This window comes from Ambystoma mexicanum, chromosome 10 (genome assembly GCF_040938575.1).
Source record: "Ambystoma mexicanum isolate Mex_15411 chromosome 10, UKY_AmexF1_1, whole genome shotgun sequence".
NCBI lineage: Eukaryota > Metazoa > Chordata > Amphibia > Caudata > Ambystomatidae > Ambystoma > Ambystoma mexicanum.
Window position 1 is genome coordinate 1,174,819,993 of NC_090932.1, and position 21,848 is coordinate 1,174,841,840.

The window sequence follows — 21,848 nt, forward strand, 5'->3', positions numbered from 1 at the left end:
GTGTTGGGGATCCCGGAGCATACCGTCAGGCATGTGTGTCATTAAGAACCTTTTTTTTAATACCGACCAAGTAGAAAACAAAGACAGAATTTGCCCAAATCCTCATGTATGAGATGTAAATATGGGGAAGGTTGTAGCAAGTGCTACCACAAGCCAATACATTCTAGTGAAGGAGCTAAAAGACAAAACCTGAACAAGTCTTCATATATAGGATTTCAATATGGGGGAAAGTTGGAGCAAGTGTTACCAAAAGTAGATATATACTGCTGAAGAAGTCTAAAGGTCTAACTCAGATAAGTCTCCATATATGAGATCTCATTGTGGGGGAAGTTGGAACAACTAGTACCTCAAGCCCAGAAAGTATAGACAGTGAAGAAATACAATGGTGCTATACGGGAAGACAGTGAGAACATTAAAATAAGCCCAAGTGAAATAAGCACATCAGGCAGTGAGCATTTGGCAAGGAGATACATGGAAGAGAAGCTTACCAGGGGATCTGCAAGCCCCAGGAAGCGATTTCTGTCGGGGGAGTACACCAGGTAATCCATTTGAGATACACAGAGGAATAAGACATTGTGGGCAGATACCTGGCAGGACAGTTTACTAGGGGATTTGATTAACCTACTAAAGGCTTTCTGGCAGGGGTGTTTCCCAGGAAGTTCTACATAAGAAGTTATTGTGTGAAAGAGACATTTTCACCATCCTTAGGAAGTGGTTGCTTGAAAGAGACACTTTTGCCACCCTACCCAAGACATTCAGGGGAAGGGAACCATCCTCTGGATCCAAGGATTATTTAATTGGATTTTTTTTTTAAACGTTTTTTACCAAACCTACATCAGAGACACTTTCCTTACACCTTTAGTTGTTCATATCTAGTGTAAGGGTTAGATTAGTATGTTAGGGACACAAGGATTGTATATATCATTTTGACGACGAGACACAGACTGATCTTTAGTTTTAGTTTCCTTGGTAGGGAAACTCTTTAGGATGAGGACAAAGAGGCCTTTATCTAACCTTTTTTATTTTAATAAAGATGTCTGATGTTGAAAACACTACCACTTTGTGTCTGCCTCTCATTCCTTACGTCTCACAGAACCCAGTCCTCTGAAGTAAAAATGTATGGAAAGATAAAGTCCAAGGTGCGAGCATTAATGGAAACTATTAGAGGCTTTGACAAAATACATGGGGGTTTACACTGTTGACCCTCATGGAGGTCTATGAAGTATAAATAATACCAACCATCCTTTATAGCTGTCACGCTCACCTGATTCCCACGGAGGCGCAGGTCTGGCTTCGAGTGCTGATGCTTCTCCAATGGTGAAGCGCAGGACTCTGAAGATGGACAGGAAGGGCCCCTCTACTCTGGCTTCTCTGGCTCGCAGGAATATTCCCCTGTGCGTGAAAAGGAAGTATTACCTACTGACGGAATAATGTTCAAGCTTCCCACTCCCTTCCAACCCTCCACGATACCCTTCCACGATTCCCCGTGAAGTCTCACCTTAGGGTCTGGAAGGATGAGTTCTCCATCCTGCTTCTGATGCAGGGGCGCGTTGAAACCCAGTTACTTCACTGGATTGTGGTTTGATGGGAGTTCAAATAAGCTTGACTATTCAGGTAAGGCGCTGTAAGAGTTATGTTGCAAGTTCAAAAGTTCAAGCTTAATAATAAGGTTCATTGTCTTATTGCAGCAAGCGCTAACGCTTATGTCTTTTTCCCCTTAGGGGCCGGGGTTCGGAATGCCGGAGATATGGCGCCGACCCGAAGTGAAACGTGCAGTTCCAGTAAATGACAGGTAAGATCTGGATGAGCGTTCAGGTAATGTCTTTGCATTTGCTCATTCAATGTCTTTGTCTTTTTTCCCCATAGGGGCCGGGGTCCGGAATGCCAGGAAGCGGCAGGACCCGAAATGAAATGGAAATGACCCAACAGGTAAGTCTTAGAAGGAAACTGAGCTTTTCCTATTCCCTTCCTTCTCTCACCTTGTGCTCTTGTCTTTTTCTCTCTAGGCTCTGGGAAGTGGCTGCGGATCCAGATGATCGCTGCTGAAGATGGAGGTGCCCAGGAAAGGTGAGTGAAATGCAGCGCTGCAGCGATCGAAGCGAAATGCTTTTAAAAAATGATGTCTTCCCTTTCAGGATCGTCGGTGTGATGTCTCCGTGATGCAGCTTTAGCAGGTAAGGTCTTCTTTCTCACCAAGTCTCTCTTATCTCCCTTTGCAGGTGACCCAGGATGCTGACAGGCGTGGCTGAAGTCCAGATGCAGGAACTGACACGGTGAGTGTCCAGCTGCGAGGAGCAGAACAACGCGAAGCGTGAGTTGCTGATCGGGCGTGGTTTAAATAGCTTTGGAAGAAGTTCCAGGTATGTATCCTTCCACCGATCAGGTATGTATCCTTCCCCGACCACACCCAGGTGGAAAGTAGTCCCACAGGTAAAGTAGTTCCATTCAGGCCACAAGAGGGCCTGGATGTAGCAGCATGGTCTGCATCAGGTAAGTGCAATGTCCAAAGGGCCCCAGCTTGGGCCCGCTGGCACTTCCCTGGGGGGGGGAATGATGCCTGCCTCTGGGGTTGCTGGGTCGGACCTGGCTCCTTGGAGGTAGGCATCATGACAATAGCATGGAAACGGGTGTTAACACATGTCAGGAATGTCTGAGTAGGCTAGTGGGGTCTCTTTGGAGACATACTCTGGGGGTTTTAAATTAAGTGCCTGTGCAATGGATGCAATTAGAATTAGGTCTGATGTCATTAGAAACTTTATTACAACTGAGGAGAATATCTATCTGACTAACAATCTGGGTTGAAGAACAGAAGTCGATCTGGTGTATCTAAAAGAAACAATGTGAAAAAATGTGTATAGGTTTTTGGGCCGATATATGGAAACATGTAAATATTTTATGTTGGATAGTAGCTATATTTGGGCAGATAATATGTCCAGAAGTGAATTGGGAAGCATTTTGGGGGATATAAAGAACAAAGCGTTAAAATGGGACCATATGAAAAAATATTTATATCTTGAGGTGAAACTACATAAAACAATGTAGTAATATGTCCCGATCAAGGGACGATTCGAACATACCTGACTGGTTTCCCTTCCAGAAAATATAGGCCCCTGAAGCACTCTCACACCCTCTTCTTAAGAAACCCTCTGCCGACCCTTCCTGCCCGGCTAACTATCGTCCAATCTCCATCACTCCTTTCCAGGGTAAACTCCTGGAAAAGCTGGCCATCTCCCAGCTTAATCTTCACACTGAATCTGTTGATTGTCTCCATGACCATCAGAACTGCCAGAAGTACGGAAAATGCTCTCCTGAACATCTGTGAAGACCTGCTCTCCAACCTTGATTCCAACACCCCCCCGTGTCCTCATCTTACTTGATCTCTCTTCTGTCTTTGACACGGTCAGCCATGCCATACTGCTCAACAGTCTCTATGATAACCTGGGTATCACTGATCAGGCCCTGGCTTGGCTGACCTCCTTCCTCTTCGATCGACCCACCCAGGTCCAACTTGGGTCCTTCCTCTCCTCTATCTCTATCTGTGGTGCTCACCAGAGGTCTAACCTCTCTCCCTGGCTGCTCAACCAATACCTGGCACTTCTTGCCCACCGCATTGCCGCTCTCTGCCCCAACTTTCAGTGCTATGCGGATGACACTCAACTCATTTTCAGGCTCCCTTCCGCCACCTCTTCTCCTTCCCTCATCTCAAACTGTCCGCCATCCATGAGTGGTGTGCCGTCAATGATCTCTGCCTTAATGCCAGTAAGACCGAGATTCTCCTCGTCGGCACACTTGCTCCCTCCTTTCCTGTCGCTCTCTGGCCGGCCTCTTGTGGCCCTCTTCCTGTGCCCACCTGTGAGGCTAAAAACCTCTGGGTCATCTTTGACTCCACACTTTCCTTCTCTCCTCACATCTCTGACGTCTCTAAGAAGTCACACTACCAGCTGCACCTCCTCAGAGGTATTTTTCCTTTCCTCTCCTTCACCCAGAAGCTCACCGTCTCCAGAGCTCTGGTTCTCTCTAGGCTGGACTACTGCAACAGCCTCTTTCTAAATCTGCCTGCCTCTACTCTCCGCCCTCTGCAACTTGTCCAAAACAGGACCGCAAGACTTGTCCTTGGCCTCAAGCCCAGGGATCATATCTCTCCAGGACTGAAATCTCTGCACTGGCTCCCAGTGGCAGCAAGGATTAAGTTCAAAACCCTCTGCATTGTCCACAAGGCCTTCTGGGGCCTAGGACCTCAATACCTTCAACTCTCTCTTCCTAAATATCTTCCCGCTCGAGCTCTTCGCTCATCCGCCTCCAACTCCCTCAGGGTCAGTCGCTTTTCCATGCAGCGAGTTGTTGGTAGATCTTTCTTCTGCTGGTGCCTCCCTCTGTAATAGCCTCCCAGCATCTCTGAAACTTGAGGAGAACCATCTCCAGTTCCGGAAGCACCTCAAGACCTTGCTCTTTGCTTCTGCTTTCTCTCCTCCTCTCCCCTGCTGTTCTCGTGGCTGAATCTGAATCTGAAACTGCACTGGTTACCTGGCTACCCTCTGATCTCGGGCCCAGGTCCCCTCCCTGCCTGTTGCACACCTGCACTGCCCCCTGGCAAGCCTTGCACCTGGGGACAGTTTCTGTATCCCTACAGCCCCTACTAGCACTTGACCCCTGATGGCTGCTCGTACCCTTGCACTTGCCACCAGCTGGCCACACTTTTATTTATTGTCTTTATTTATTTTACTGTTATCCTATGCACTGCCCCCTCCCCTTTCCCTGCACTTTCCCTCTTCCTCTCCCCCTTGCCTTTGCGCGATCTCAATGTCACCTGGCCTAGTAGGATCGCTGTCTGTCTTCATCTGTTTCCCTTCCCTTGCCTCGTCGCGCCTTGAAACACTTGTGTATAGGCGCGTTATAAATGCCATATCATATCATAGATGGGTATTCCTCAGATTTAGGGCAAACAATTTGTGGACCTTAGAGGTTCTTTGCCCACAGTCAGACAAGCAGCCCTTATCGAATGTTGGAAATCTGAAAACATCTCTTTGTAGATTGCATTGCATACAAAGTAGGTAAGGGAGAGAATAGAGAATGATTGGTCTCTTTGTTTACAGTTTGATTTTGATCATAAATACATCACGTGATATTGCACGCAAAGCGAGACCAAACGGCGTTGCCAGGATGCCAGATTCACAGGGAATACTGCGCGTACATGCACAGGAGAACTGAGGAGTGAGAGGGTTCTAATTCTCGACATAGTGAGGTAAGGCTTGGAGATACCGGAGGCTCGACTGGGGGAATTATTCTTTAAAGAATATAAACGCTTCACTGACGGGGGGATTAAATACATCTTCTTGCATTTTAGAAATCTCTTGTTGGGTTATAACCAATGTGGACACCACACTTAACAACACTTTGAGGATTTACGGAAATCCTGCATGTATGAACGGAATTTCTACTTTCAAGGTATGATGGTGTTAGATTCAGGCGGACACCGGATGAGGGAGTAAACCGGTACTTTATTTAAGTTAACAGAGGGAACAACAGGCGCTGCACCCATCTTGTCTTCCCAACCGTGAACTCGTTCCAGAACTCCTAAAGGTTCTGGAACACCACAGTAAAAGTAAACAGCAGAAACATTTGCATATGGAACACAACAGATGGTCTCTCTGAAAGAGAGTTCATTCAACTGGGGAGAAGAAAAATACTGCAACCAGTTCCTTTTATTTATTTTTCTGTTTGTTTCATGTATTTAGGACTACGGTGTTCCCTATCTAGAATTGGAAGGTAGGAGGAATCCCTTCTTTGAGTATACGCCACTGGGTGATTGACACCAGTATGAATAGATTGACATGGGCACTCACTGGACAGTAGGGGTGCAGCTTCTAAACACACAACATAGGCGCCATACCTTGCATGGAACCATACGCAGCCCATATATGGTAGAAGGTGTAGAGTGGTGATTTGCATCCTCAATTTGAATGCTTTGTGTCCAAACAGAATTAGTCACTTGGAATAAGGTGGTGATGGAACGAGGATGATGACACGGTGTGGTCATATATAAAACACATTGAAAAAGTTACTGTTGAAATTGAAGACAGGCTATTGTAAATAGGAATATAGTTTTCAGATGTCACAGTAATGTTATCTGGGTCTGGTCTTGTTCTATCTTGTTTTATCATATACCTATAGAAGTCCACTCCTAAAAAAGGGGTACAGCGCCCCAAAACCTGTTGAGTACAAAGGACTTTGCTTGAAAGAGTTACTCTGTTACAGAAGAAAACTACGACTTTGTTGAATATAATGAATAATTGTGTTGTTTTTTGATGATCACAATATTAAATAATGGTTTACTTTTGAAATTGTTTGGCTGGTAATCAGCATTTGTGGTGTGCAGGGGACGAGAGGGTCTATAGATTGGACACAAGGTCTGTTGTTTGTTACGTTATGGCTTTGTGCCAGGGCCGGTATTCCTCCCTTGCACCCAAATCCTTTCTTCAAAGATCTATTTAATTGCTTTAGATTCACCTAATAAAGGTGTGCGCTGATACTTGTTGGTTTTGTCCATGATAAACCTAGGCCTGGAATACTAATGACTCAATAATGAGAAATAAGGTCCATCTTCACATAGGCTCTTCATTCCTGCGCGACATACAACTCTGCCTTAACAATGGGGGTGGAGGGCTTAAGTCACAGGTCTTACATTAGAACCCTAACCTCCCTAATATGGCCTCTTCGCCCAATGCCATTGACCTGGTCATCTGTAAACCTCAGTGCACTGCTCTGCCTGCACTTAATGTGGGAACAACTATTTTCCCAGTGGAAAGTAGGACGAAAACATTGTCTGACCAACTATTTTAGGGAATATGTGTTCCAGGGAAGTGCCTGCGAGCACATTGTGGACACAGTAGATTTATTTATGAATATCTTGGCATCCTCTCTGTGCATGCGCGCTTTGCACCAGGACACTGATTAATTTATTATTTTAGTTGCCTAGCTCAAAATGTCCAGGTAAGGCAATTCTGTAGTCGTTCTCATGTTTGCAGCCCCCCTTCTTGTATTCTAAATAGTTTCCTACATCCTCAGCACAAGATGGCATGAAGGTAGTTGGCAGAATAGCGGGGTGCTAGAATGCAAGTTGGGTAGGGAAGACTGGGTAACTGCATGTGAGGGGAGACATGTTGAAGCCAAAATCCACAACACTATTGACCAGAGGAGCACCGTGCTGGCAGGCACCTTGTCAGGGGAATGGACGGAACTTGCAACACGATATTGAAGGAAGAGGAGGAGCCCTGATTGTGAGCCACTTAAGAGAAGGTTGTGTATTGGTGGGAGGATGGCTCAGGAGTTAAGCTCATCCCTGACATAGTGCCAGTCTGGGGTTCACAGGTTTAGATCCCAGCGGGGCTGATATAGTCCTTTGTCCTTGTGAAGTTGATGAAATGGGCACCATTAAACTGGGTAATAACAGCTACAATTATAGTGCTTGTATGTGGAAGAAATCTGTAATAAAGTGCTATATTAAAACTGGTTGTTGATTATTATGGTTGAGTCAGCAGCACATTGACACCAGTGCCCCTTGCCCCCAAGATTGTCTTGCAATTCCACTGGTAGAAAGCCAAAGCTCTTCCTTGCCGGACCTAAAAAGAAAATCCATTTGCGGGAGTCCTTGATTTGACCCACTGTGCTTCAACACTGATTCAAACATTGTTAAAGGTTTGCAGCTCACAAGTGTTTAATTTAATGTATCAATTTTGAGGAGAGTGAGGTTTTAGGGCTGCATATCAGTTGATCATAATTTTAAAGATGTTTTTAAAGTCATTGAGATAAAAAGTAAATATATTTGTAAGATAAGTCAAATATAAATGCACAATTTAAATATAAAGATTCACTTTTGTAATATAGAGGACCCATGTGAGTCGGGTATTCGAGGTCCCATGTTTATCTTTATTATTTGATAATGCGCTCCAAACCCAGGGGTAGCTGGGCGCAGCAGGTACAAGATTACTTTAGCTTAGGTTACATACAGTGGATACAAACAGCTGATGCAATGCATGTCATGTTACCATATTTACAGTACATATATACAAAAAGTACAAGGTAAGGGTATCTCACAGCCCACAGAAGGCAGTGAGATAGTCTGTAGTCCAGATTTCAGAAGTGTCAAGGCAGTAATGTGTAGTGATCCAGGGCCTAGTGCAAGGGTTCATATTGGTAGTTGTCGTTGGTCCAAAGCCAACTTTTCACCTTGTATCTGAATCTAGAGTAGGGTAGATTAGCTCTCAATGCAATGGGAAGTGCATTCCAGGCTTGGGCAGCTCTAACAGGGAATCTAGCTCCACCCGCTTTTGTTTACCTAAATCTAGGAGTTTCTAGAAGGAAATGGTTAGCGGCTCTGGTATGGGGACTGGAGGATTTTCTGGTTAGTCTGGCGGAGATGTAAGGAGGTGCCGTATTGTTCAGTCCTTTGTGGGTGAGAGATAACGTCTTGAGAAGAACTCTGTCGCTAATTTTTAACCAATGGTGGTCTTTCCTGACATTAGAAATGTGCGCTCTGCAATATTTGCCTTTTGTTTATGACGGTTTTATTGGCGCCCGCATAAAGGGCGTTACAGATGTCCAGCGACATTACTAATGCGTTATCTAGTGTGATGCAGTTGGTTTTGGAGAGGTAGGGTCTACAGGTCCTGATTAATTTGCAGGTGTACGCTGTGGAGGAAGCCAGGGTGTTAACTTGTTTTTGAGGGATAAAGTGGAATCAAGGTAGAAACCTAGTGTTTTTACCTCAGTTGCCACCTTAATTATATTGCCATCTATGTTGAAAGCGAGATAGTTGGGGCTAAGTTTTTTTAGGTTAGAGTCGGAACCCAAGATCAGTATCTCTGTTTTGTCGTCATTTTGGCAGAGGCCGTGGGAGGCCATCCATGCCTGAATGAGGAGGTAAATCTTGTTTACTAAGGCTGTGTCTTCAACAAAGTTGCCAGATAGTGGTATGAGGATCTGCGTGTCGTCCGCGTAATTAGTATAAGTTACCCCCAATCTGTCAAGTTTGTCGAAGAGTGGCTTAGTGAAGATATTGTACATTGTGGGGGAGACACATGAACTTTGTGGGATGCCACAGGTGATGTGTATTGGGTCCGCTGAAGCTAAAGGGGAGAACACTCTCATCGTACGGTTGGCTAGGAAGGATTGCACCCAGGCTATAGCTTCACTTGAGAAATGGGCGGCAGACGCTAGATGGTTGCATAACGCTGCATGATCCACCAGGTCAAAAGCCGCCGATAGGTCAAGGAGGAGGAGCATAGCTGTTTTACCTTGATCCTTCAACTCTTCGATTTGTGTCTTGAGGTCAATTAAGGCTGTTTCAGTACCATGTAGTGGTCTAAATCCAGATTGTCGCAATCCTAGTAGTTGGTTCGACTCCAGATAGTTTTGAATCGGGAGGTAGGCTACTCTGTCAATAATTTTAAGGAGAAATGGGACCGTGGTAATAGGCCTATAATTAGTGGGGATGGCTGTGTCAAGGGTCTGTTTTTTGAGGAGAGGCAGGATTCTTTGAGGTTAGTGGGTACAGTACTAGAGCTAAAGGAGGGGTCAATTAGTTTGGAGATGAAGGGTGCTAAATCTCTGGCTGCATCCTTGATAATATGCGCAGGGCAGCTGTCACCTTGGCAGTTTGAAGGTTTCAGGGATAATATAACCTTTTCAGTTTCCAGTATGGATATGTTGGTAAACCTGAATGGTTTGCAATTGCTTTGTGTAGTTGTACTAGGTGTAGCTGTCAAGAGGATGGTATGTGTTCCAGTAAAGCTCAGGGAAGCTTTATTCTTAGCAATTTTGGATTATAGGTTTGTGATTTTATTTGCTAAGGCATTTTGGATGCTAGTGCACCATAGTTTGTCTTTAGGGACATTGTGGGAGCAATTGGGTTTTCCATTTCCCGGAGAATGGCAAAGAGTTCTTTGGAGTTAGAGTTAGCTTTACTGATTCTCTCGTTGAAAGTGTTTTTTTTAGTTTGGATAATTTCCTTCTTATATTTTTTGGCAAAGTTGGCAAGTAAAGTTTTATTCTCAGCTGAAGGTGTGTGCCTCCAGATGGTTGGAGTTTGCGTTTTTGGATACATAGTTCTTTGAGGTGAGGGGTGAAACATGAGTTGAGGTGAGATTCTCGTTTACTTTTATGAAGTTTGATGGGGGCAATCATGTCCAAAGCTTTGTCTCAACTAGCGTGTTTGGGTTGGAGTTGATAGTGCTAGCGGTGAGAGCTGGTAAGAGTAGTGGGAGTAGTTTTTCTGCTGTGATTTCTTTTTTACTTCTCGTTGGCATAGGAGGTACTATTTCAATATTATTTCGTTTGGGAGGCTCTATGCTGGATGAGAAGCATATGAGGTGGTGGTCAGTCCAAGCTTGTGGTAGGATATTAGAGATGGTGGTGTTGCAGTTACGGTTGGCTATCCAGTCTAAGGTACTTCCTTTTATATGTGTAGGGGCTAAGACTTTTTGGGTGAGACCGTGATCGACTAAGATTGATTGGATAGACTGGGCCTGTTTATCCTCAACATCATTAAATCCCAAGTTAAAGTCACCTAGTAATAGGATTTGGGTGAGTCGTGTATTTGTTTTGCTCACCATTGGTACAGAGCAGACGACTTCAGCAGGCAGTCAATATTGATTCTAGATCTCTGTATGCAAAAGTCCTTAACATGTCATTAATATGAAATTCTTATTTTGTCTTACAGCTACTTTGAAGCTATGTTCCGGTCCTTCATGCCTGTAGATGGGCAGGTGAATATTTCAATTGGGGAAATGGTTCCCAGCAAACAGGCGTTTGAATCCATGCTGCGCTATATCTACTATGGAGAAGTAAACATGCCCCCAGAAGATTCCCTGTATCCTTTCCAGTGCGTTCTCCTAGCTCTGAACCCAACAGTCAAATGAAGCTCTTGTTTTGGTTCCTTCCAATAGGCTCTGGGAGTGTGGGCTTTGAATTGGTGCAAGCGTCTCTATTGGAGGTTTCTGTGAGTGTTCTCAGTCTACCTTGTTTGGTTGTGTCTTGGTACGAACTCCCAAACCGCAACTCGCCTCTCTTGCCCATTACAGGACTTGGTTAAGGTAGGAGCAAGCCTATATTCACGTGACATTTCTTCCCTTTGCGGAGCCTCCATCCGACCTAATGCCATCCATTGGCAAGCATCATGCCATCCTCCTACCATAAGTATGCCTGGTCTTGTGTCTTTGCAGTTGAAGGCATTAGGTCTGCCCAGCGTCTACACAGCTGTTATTGGTGTGAAAAGTTAGTGACGGCCACCCCTTCAGCTCCTGGACCTGCACACTGTTAGCTCAAGGGACGCCCCTTACATCATCAGCCATCTTCATGCCTGTGTTTGCTAAATCCAGGTATGTGGTGTGGAGGGTGGGCGAGGGTGGGCTGTGTCAGTCGCCTTGTAATTCAAAGCTCCTCTTTTTCAGGTGTATCGCTGCTTGCCCTTTCTGTCTTTCCCTTAGTACCAGACCAGTCTCTCATATCGATTGTACGAGGTCTCCGAAATTAGGATTCCCGGCTGGCCTGAATGGGAAGTCTCCAGTGTGGGAGTGATATGTTATTATTTTCTACTAATTGAAGCCTGTGGGGGAAGGTTCATTTGCGTTACATCAGAAATCTCAAGTTTCCCAGTTCCATGTGTTAGAAAGCAATCGTGTCCCGTTTTTTTCCTTGCAATTCTGGGATTTGTAGTCCTAGTTTGTAAATGGAAAAGACTAAAACAAGTCCCAGAATTCCAAGAAAAAATTGGACTGGATGGCTTTTTCATGCATGGAACTGGGAAACTTGAGAAGTCTGGTTACATGTGTGGAAATTATAAATGATGAGGTGTATATGGCTCTTAATCCTTTGCGATATTGTGAGATGTATGTGCCTTGTGTCAGAAGTTAAACTAGTTCGTTTCCGGTAGAATCAGGGTATCCTTTGCACTGAACAAGAGTGAACACAGCTGTTTCAATCTCTCAGGGAGGGGTGCCTTTAAGACTCCTAATGATGGAGGCTTTGCTGCAGTAGTCCTATGTCGCTATACTCGCGAGACGATGGAACTAGAGTGTTTTTGCTCAGCTGAGTGCATGCACCGCATCTGCTGTGCTTGGCTTCATCCCAGCTGACGTTGTCTGCAGGCTTAGTCTACCAGTCTTTTCCTCAGTGTCAGCGGGACTAGGCTCGTTTGCAAAGCCTGCAAGGTTGTTGTCGCTCATTCACTTTTCATTTCTTTTGCCAACTTGAGCTTCCACACCACCCCTCCAACTATGCCTTGTAATGCAAGGTTTCCATTGGCAACGTGTGTCCATTTGCTGTCTGTGTCTGGACTTGCATGCATTTTAAAATACCTAGTCACAAGTGACTGAGGTTTTGAGCCGCATGTGATGCACCTTTACCACGGAAAGCTTGCCGTGCTAGGAAGTTGCCTTCAAGTGACCTACTCGACTGTCATAGGAGGATTTCATTAGGGCCAAGATAAGTGACACGCCTCTTTGACATGTTACCACAGGACTCCTGCTGAAGGAGGTGATGTGTCGGGTCCTTCAGCAGCTGACTACAGTGCCACCGAGGGTAACCCAGAGGTTGTCCAAACAGAAGCTTACATTAGTGCTCTTGGCACCTAAGTCCAATGCAGGCTTGGCACCAGAAAAGCCTCAGCAGTGGGGCTGTGGTGCCTCAAGGTCACCCCGGAAAGGGCTAACACTGGGGTACTGCCTGAGGGAGAGGTTACAGTGATTCACGAGGGTTTTCCTTGAGGTGCCCATCGTCCGCTCTAGTAGGGTAGCCTTTGAAGGTATCAAAGTAGCATGGATTTCTTTTCAAACTCTGATCGTTCCTGCTGCTGTCTTCAATACATGTTCTGCAAGGTGGTGGGTAGCCTGTCATGGCAACACTGAGAGGATTAGGACCGCTACTCCTAGCAAGTCTGTTTTGACTGGATAGTGGGGACCGGACCTCTAAACCTGACCTATTGCATCCTTGGACCCCATGAAAGGACTCTGAGGAGATGCGTCCGTCTACGCTCTGAAAGGGGATCACTGTGAATTCCTCTAGTATTGATAACTGTACCCTTCCCTATACCCCGATGGCAGATTGGACACCTATTATATCTGTGAGTCTTTCTACCTAGCCTTTTTGGGAACATTTTCTAATCAGTTTAATTATTAAACCAATCAGAAAATGTTCTTGTATTTATAGGAAAAAGCTGCCCATTTCTATAACGTGCCTTCGTCAGTATATTACACTTGCATATACTGCTGGAGGCAACGTGCTTCTAGCATACGTTACGGAAATAAACTCTGTCTCTCTCGACAGCTTCAGCCGAATATTAATTTAACTATCTGTACCCCCTTAAAAAGGGTCAACGTACCCCCAGATTCCTGAAACTCTTTTCCACCTCAGCTTCCCAGGAAATCAAGTACACAACAGATCCTCAATACCATAGAGGAAAGCATGGGCGGAAGTAGCTCTCTGCACCTCCCCTAAGAGGAGCGTGGATGATGGCAGGATCCTTCTGAAGCTGAGCATTCAGCGGTGCAAGCGTTATAGCACTCCAAAATCCCCCATTAATGCTACCGCCCGTACGTTGCAATTAAGTGAACACGCATCTTCCGTTTTACCCGAACCCCCAACAATGCAGAATTGCTGTACTATTCTTCGTTTAAACTCGCCATAAAGGTAGCAGAATAGTGCATTTATTTGCAGAACTGCTAGCCTTTAAGCGCAATCATACATGCTCACAAAATGATTCCCCGTTTACACCGTTTCAAAATACCAAAACTTTATTCCAAATTCTATTAAACTTTACGGATGAAAACTAATTGCTCGTGTTTTTTACAGCCATTCTAGGAGAACGAAAATAGAACTTATTTTCCACTTCTTTCTGTTTGTTTATAACTTGTGCTAGTTTCCATGGCGGTGTTTTCGCTTGACATTTCTATTCCTCCTCTCATGACCTACAGTAAAAAGTACCCTTTCTCCCCAGCTCAACCCCCCCTACTGACTATAATGCTTCATTATTACAGTGTTCAAAGGCAGGAGGAATCCAGCATAAAGGTGCTCTCATATCTAGCTTTGCATGAGAATTTCAGAGGGGATGTGTTTTTCAGGAATGTCACCACGTTTTCCCTAACTCGTTCTTCAGTTACCTTTTTTCAGCTCCATACTATTATGGTTTCTTCAACAACCGTCTGCAGGCGTACTGCAAGCAGAACCTGGAAATGAACGTGACTGTGGAGAACGTGCTCCAGGTAACCGGCTGCGTGCTCCTCTTCCTCCATCTTGGAGCAGGTTTCTGAGAGGCTAATTGGTGGGGCGGGGCTGAGCTATTGGGGCAATTAGGGTTAGTATTGTCATTTTTAGGGGTGAGGTTCAGAGGTGTGCTGTGCTGCTGGGTGAGGAATGGACCACCAGGTCAGGGGGTGCACATCGAGTGAGGCATGGACCTTTGGAGCTGTGTGGGCCGTTCAGGTTCAAGATGCATTTTGTGAGCAAAGGGACGTTGTTGTGTGATAGGACTCTGAGTGAAGGCTAGGCGGCCCCATGGGGGAAGTGCAATTGAAATGACATCTTGAAGCTGTGTAGTTCTTTTTCTGAGGCGTATTCTGCATTAGTTTGTTCCCTTCATAGCCAGGATAAGCTGCCATGTTCTCATTGTCCAGGTGTTTCTGGACGGGAATAAACGGAGAACGAGGAGTGTCCTGTGAGGTTACACTGCAGTCAGTGAGCACTTCAGCCTTCACTACCTTTTTTTAGCTGAGCAGTTTTGTAATGAGTGGATGCTATCCCAGCAGATGGTATTTTCAGTGAATAGATGTTGGCTCTATTCAGAGGTGTAGCCAGGATTGTCTTAACAAGTGGGGCCTGAAGCCAATGTGGCTGGGCCCACTGCAGTGACATTGACATCTGTAAATGCCCACTCAGCGCTGTGGAGTGGGCATGTACAGATTTTGGGTGGGCCTTGCCCGCTCAAGCCCTACCCGGTCTACGCCTCTGGCTGTAATCCCAATATATCCTGTGTATCTGTTATATATAAGTTAGAGGAAACTGGTTTAAGATCGGCGTCCCATTCATCTCAAGGGCGCCATTCATGAGGAGCAGTCATGACCCAAAGGCTTCCACAGCAGCCCATGTTTTATTGCCAGTCAATTTTGATATAATCTATCAACTCAGTCTTTAATACTGACAGGGACAGGCATTTTGGTGCTTGTGTGCATTGCCCCAGTCTAGTAGAACCTGCAAGGAACATTTGGCTAGACATTAATGGCAGAGTTGTTATGTAAGGGGTGATTATGGTGGCAGATGTGGACTGTCATGCCCCTTGGGTCTCCTACACGTGCCTTTGGTCCTCTTCAAGGACATTTTGGCATAATCAGTCATGTTTACACCAAGGTTTTTTTCTGTAATTGCTCAAGTTCAAAGGCTGGAGGAAAACACCAAGTGCCCCAGAAAAAGGGTCCTGTGAGCTCTGAGTCAGGTAGAAGGGTTAAATGGGGACATGCTGCGTTGTCCCCTACAAGTTGAGCCCAAACGCCCTCATTTTCTGGGCCCAGGATACATCCTCTCCATAAAGATTTCAGATGTACTCATTTCTCACTATCTAGAAAGCAATGAAATATTGATTAAAGAACCCTGAGTGTGACAAACGCGAGGAGGGGGAGCTCGACTATTAAAAGATGTGGCTGACGATGCAAGAAGGAACTGCGAAGGGCCATTCCTTTGTTTAATTATTCATTTTTGTTTTTGTTCCTGCATGAATAAACACATGAATGCATGCCTTTAGAGCACATCATACATAGGTGCACATTGCAAAAATGTGTTCACATACTTTCAAGCATAAGTGCGCAGTGCAGTGCTGGACTCGAGCTTTCAAACATGCAAAAGGCTGCATTTGGCACAAAGTGCATGCATTCTTTGTGAGCAGAGGCACCACGCCAAGGAACGCAACTTGTCTCTGTACAGTCACCCATGCACACAACAAAATCTACATCACCCAAGAACAGCACAAACATGATTCATTTGCACAAACATGATTCATTTTTGCTTTGATATAGTTTATTAGAAATGTGTCACATAAAATTGGGTGACAAACATTACAAATAGGAAAAGTATTATTTCCCAAAAATACAATCCCAATACTTTCTACTCAGTCGCTTCTAATTGCATTTATATCCAGCAAATACCGTTTCTGCTAGCAATCCATGTAGGGTCACTAGACATCTAATGAAAGCCAGAATCAGTGAGGTTTGTGTGCCATTAGTCAGTCAAAGCCAGAATATCTCTGGGTTTATAAAGCATGCACCCATTTTCTCAATACAATAGACCTTAAGGGAACGGTGGCATTATATTCTACTAGCAGGTGTATGAGTGATTCCAAACTAAAGGATGTCAAACATAAACAGCATCCTCTGTTCTCCCTAGGTAGCACCGACAGGGACCCCATCTATCCAACGTGCCGAGCAAATTAAACTGCAAGCACTTATTCATGTGCTTACATGTCCTTCTGGAAAGATAGATGGGTATTGAGGAGGTGACTTATAAGGCCTCTAAGTTTTAGCATATTTCCTATACAATGCACATTTCAGAATTTGGGGCTTCTTATAGCACCAATCGTGCATTTTTTTTTTCCTTTACCGTATCTGGGTTTTCTTGCAGGATTTTACGATTACAATCCAACTACATAAGTAGGGTATCCCAATGTGTGAAGATTTTGGACTGTACTTTTGGCAATAGCAAAATAAAAACGTGATGGCTGGAAGGTTTTGACTTAATCTTGTTTTTCAGCCTACCAAGCCATTACAGAAGGGGAAAAACCATAAGCTTGGTCCTACCCCAAAAGGGGCAGTCCAGCCCCAACTGCTAGTTCACATCCCTTCTGCACGAGACCACAAGCATCCCCAGACATGTTTCAGCCTTGTTGGGTGTCATCAGTGAGGAATAGCTTGGGTCCCACGTCTGGGCATACCCGTCCCACTCGGGGTGACTTTAGCAAAACAAAAAGGTGATGGCTGGAAGGTTTTGACTTAATCATAACCATGGGCACAGCTCTAGGCAACCCTCCAGACCATTGTTTTTCAGCCTGCCAAGCCATTACAGAAGGGGAAAAACCATATGCAAATGTAACCTAGCAGTTCAGGCTGCACTGCCACTTTTGGGGTGGGACGAAGCCTGATTTGCATATGGTCTTTCACCTTCTGTAATGGCTTGGCAGGTGAAGAACGATGGTCTGAGGGGTTGCCCAGAGCAATGCCAGAGGTTAAGATTAATTCTAAACCTTCCAGCCATCCACTCTTTGTTTTTGCTTTGTCACCCCGAGTGGGACGGGTATGCCCAGACGTGAGTCCCATGCCTGCTGTGCCTAGAAACCCAAGCTACTCACCTCTTTGTTTTTGCTATACTTTTGGCAAGCTTTCCCTCAAAATTCGATTAAAGTCTTCATATATGATTAGGCTCTATATCCCAAAAAGCCCTTCTGTGCAGTCTATATCCCCCCAGTCGGGTAAATGTATCACCACTTCCAAACCATAAATTACGGATGGAATTACTTTACCCCTGTATAAATTGATCAAGGAAATTGTGGTAAAATTACAGTATTTTGCCTTGATCTTTCGCATTTGGGCATTCGGATGAGCTAATTCAATTTTTAGTCTAGTAATCCTGTCCATTTCCCTAAACATGCTTCTCAGATATAAAACACTGCTAGCAGAACAGCGACTTGCCACTTTGCTCCAATCCAAAAGTAGGTGCAAGGTAACCTTTCAATAGCAATGTATTGCAAAGGGGGAAACATGCCCTTTCACAATTATAGTTTACTGTGTGAATTGGGGAACATTTAAATAGCATCTTTATAAATCTCACATAATCCTCTCATTATTTTCCAATGGCATGGACACTTAAAATGCACACAGGGACAATGACATTGCGAGCTTTCAGAAGTCCAGTGAAAGAAGGCTGGGGTTCATTGTGGAGATTGATAATGAAATGTACTCTCTAGGCGCATCGTACATTACCTTTGCTACTATTGCTTTACCATGTACAGATCTCTCACTGTTGCGTTGCCTGCATAAAGTGCAGGGATATCCTTGTTTTGGACGGTCCAATCACAGTTCACTGCAATCAACACTGCTTCATCTCTCCTTAAATTCCCTCACCCCTGCTCCACCTACCCATTTTAGCTTCTCTGCCAACCTCTAATGGCTTATGGTATGTATAGTGCTCCGTTGCTTATGAGCTAGGATTGCGCGTTATAAATCCCATACATACATACATGCACTATCGACAGTCTATATGTCAAAATATACTCCATAGAAGTGGCTTTGATTAAGCTGAGGTGTCAAACTGAGTGCAGATTCAGCATGAGTCACGGTTTTGATTAGCTTGCGCCCAATGCTTTCTTATCGGCCAACGTTGTTCAGTGTGATAAAGTTGAGCAGAAAGCCTCCAGGCAGAGGTACATGGAGCTGTCAAAGTTTGGGACAAGCCGTAAACGGGCAACTTGTGCAGGCAAGACCCTCCAGCGCAGAAGGGTGGCACAAGAAAAGAATGAGATGCTTGGGATTAGTGCAGCTACTCTGGTCGCAGAGCATGCACCCTCAGTGGACAATGTGATCCAGGCAGAAGCCCATCGGCTAGGAAGCAGGCAACATGAAACTTGAGCAGTCGTGGGTCTTGCGTAGTGCTTACTACCAGTCAGTTGCAAGAGGGTCATTGCCCCATGCACAAGGTAAGCCATGCAGTGCCTAGCAAGTGCTATTCAGTGTAACCCAGAGACCTCCAGGGTGAGCAACTCGATTGTACCAGGCAAGTCAAGGGAAGGGACTACCAGCGTGGTTCCCCTCTGGTTCCTGTAGTGAGGTCAGGAGTGTGTATGTCCAGCAGTACTCTATTATTCGATTGTGGAGTTAAGCAGCATAGTCTTGATGAACGTTTCTCTTCAAGCTGCTTCGAGACAGGCCCCAGCATTTGAGGGATGTATGGTTCAGATATCCCATTCTTATGTAGTTTGTGGGCGCTGGATGCACATCTATGCTCTATTAAGGCACAACACACCATTCAAATATTTGGCGACCAATCAAGCAGGGTTGGTCATCACCTTCAAACTTTCCTGCGTTTTTCCCCATGTCAATACCTTGGACATGGATTGAATTGTGAATCCCAGGCACTCATTCAAACATTCAGACATATCTGGTCATGTCTCTCCTGAGCTCCCAACCTGGAACTTCAGGAATGCAATGTCCATATATGACACATACTTGTCTGCTTGCTTAACAAGTAAGCAGACTCCTTGTGTAGTCTCACTGGCATCTAAACTTAGGTTGCCATTTTAATTGGGGCACTGGTGTAAAGAAGCTTTTTTGCCCTGATCCCCAAAGTTGGTGCAGCAATGTGCAGCCTAGCAAAGAGCTGCTATCAACCAGAGCAAAGAGCTGAGCAAGGTGATCTACTTGGATAAACAGACTGCAGTGCACCTTTTGGACCCCCAGGGACAAGGAACACAGGTAAAGATTTTGTAAGTCTAATGATGGATCCGTTTTTCAAGAGTCTGTTTTGGAGACCTGCTGTGATTTCTTTACATTAATTCTCTTGAACCTCAGACATAGCTTTCATCGGAGTAGCTAAGGACTCTCACTCCTGTACCCACTCCATTGTTGGAGATAGGGAGCGTATATCAGGATTTCGTTTCAGATCCTCCAGTGGTGCTGGGAGAGCTATTTGCATCAGTCTCCGACCCCCCTCCTCACTGCTTCACAGGGATTCCGCATATGAAGATGGTAATGTGTACAATCTGCTACTTCCACTCTGTAGGGTCCTGAATAGATTGGTCTTAAAGGTGCCAAACAACATTCTGAAATCAACCATTCCTGGTTCTTATAGTCATGTTTATGGTGTTTGTCCATTTTCTGACTATTAAGTTAAAACCCACCCATCTCCTTCTAAGTTTTCCTCCCAAATAAGAAACTATATCCCGTGCACTGAAGAAGCTTGGCAGAAATCCCGGGATCCTTCCATTGATGCCAAATTCTCATTGCATATATCCTTCAAACCTGACATTCAAGCTGCTAAATCTCATTATTTCATTCCCATAAAGTATCCGTGTGAATTATTTAAAGTTCTAAAACAGTGCACAGAAGCAATTCGTGCCTCCTATTGAGTATTCACCTTTTCTCGTTAATTCATTTAACACCTACTTTGTAGGAGAACATGGGAATATTTAAACTACTGTTTTGTCCGAATCTGTGTGTTTTGTCCTGTCTTCCCCGGCTGTATGTCCTCAAAAGGTTTGGAGTTCTTTTTACCCGATTTTCCATGTGGATGTCTGTCAATTTCTTTTCATGATGAAGCCTGCTTTCTACTCTGAATAGCTTATTCCTTTTTATCTTATCAAATCTTTTCAAGTTCTATTTTCCCTTTCATGGCTACCTTAAATGAATCCTCGTTGAGACAAGGTTCTTTTCCCAACAGCTTGAAAAACGGTCAAATACTTCATTTGATTAAAATAAAAAATAAAAAAGCTTGCCTTACCCTTAGGATAGGCAAACTACTGCTTTATCCGTTCCCTCCCATTTTTAGGTAAATGTTTGAGACCATGTGCAGCAGTCCAACTAACCAGTCACCTCTCACTGCATGGTTTTTTACAGGACTATCAATAGGCTTTTCAGACTTGGCATAGTAAAGACAGTCACCCTAGAAGTGGTGGACGATGCTCTGCATATTCGAGACTTCAGTAGAGCCTGCTTGCTCGTACTTCTGGATCCATCAACAACCTTTGAAGCAGTTAACTGCAAGGTTCTATTGCACATTTGCACCTTGGAAGGGGGTGCAAGCCAATGGGGAAGTTCGTAACGCAGACTGTACATTTACCCCCATTCCTGGCTTCCCAAGTGCTGGCCGCTCGCTCTGTTAATGCAATTGCAGTTGACTCAATGGTGTTTGCTGTGACTGCTGTGCTCTCTGCATTTGCAGTGCTTGTGCTTGATACACCGTCTGATCTTGTGCATTCCTAGCCTATGGGCTATATGCAGGAGAATAAGCTGTCCCCCCTCTTGAGAATTGACCTTTCTGTACATACCCTTGGCTTCCACACATGCGCACCACGTGCCCTGCCATACCACATGTCCAACATATAGGAGGTGCTTTTCTAACTTGCCCTCCTTGCATATTCTGATAATCATTCTGCATATTCTGAAAGCCTTCAAAAAAAGTAGCAGGCACTCTTCTCCAGAAAGAACATGGCATGATAACCTGTTCTGAGATGAGTTTGCAGCACACGCTTTTTGCTCACTGTACCTTTCACAGATGGGAAATATCCATTTGCATATCAGTCTTTGTCCCGCCCACATGGGCAGTCCAGCACTGAAATGCTATGGCAATTCCTATCTGAACAAGAGTACCAACAGCAACCCCATACACGTTTTTCAGCCTTGTTGAGCCTCATCAGTGAGGTGAAACTGTGCCTCTCTGAGCACAGTGAGTAGGGAGTCCACGTCTGGTTGCCCCCAGGTAACTCGGGGTGACCAATCCCAAGTTCCTTGTAAATATTTAAAAAAAGTTAGCAGGAGCTCGTGTCCAGAAAGAACATGGCATGATAACCTGTTCTGAGATGAAAGTTTGCAGCACACGCTTTTTGCTCACTGTACCTTTCACAGATGGGAAATACCCATTTGCATATCAGTCTGTCCTGCCCACATGGGCAGTCCAGCACCGAAATGCTATGGCAATTCCTCTCTGAACAAGAGTACCCTTCCTCAGCCTTTCGGCATGAACCCATTTCCTCCTTGGGCCATCTGGTGTTGATTATTTGCCTGTGATGCACCCATTGCTTGTTGCTGAATTCCCAGCCCTTC

At 44.9% G+C, this 21,848-nt stretch overlaps 1 protein-coding gene across 1 annotated transcript in view; it reads left to right on the forward strand.

The window, feature by feature from the left end:
• The window catches only part of LZTR1 (leucine zipper like post translational regulator 1), a 692,494-nt gene that overhangs the window by 579,339 nt on the left and 91,307 nt on the right, over positions 1–21,848 (forward strand). The window contains exons 17-18 of the mRNA XM_069619129.1: positions 10,718–10,867; positions 14,150–14,255. Coding sequence (XP_069475230.1) covers positions 10,718–10,867; positions 14,150–14,255 — 256 coding nt within the window. The remainder of the gene's footprint in view (positions 1–10,717; positions 10,868–14,149; positions 14,256–21,848) is intronic.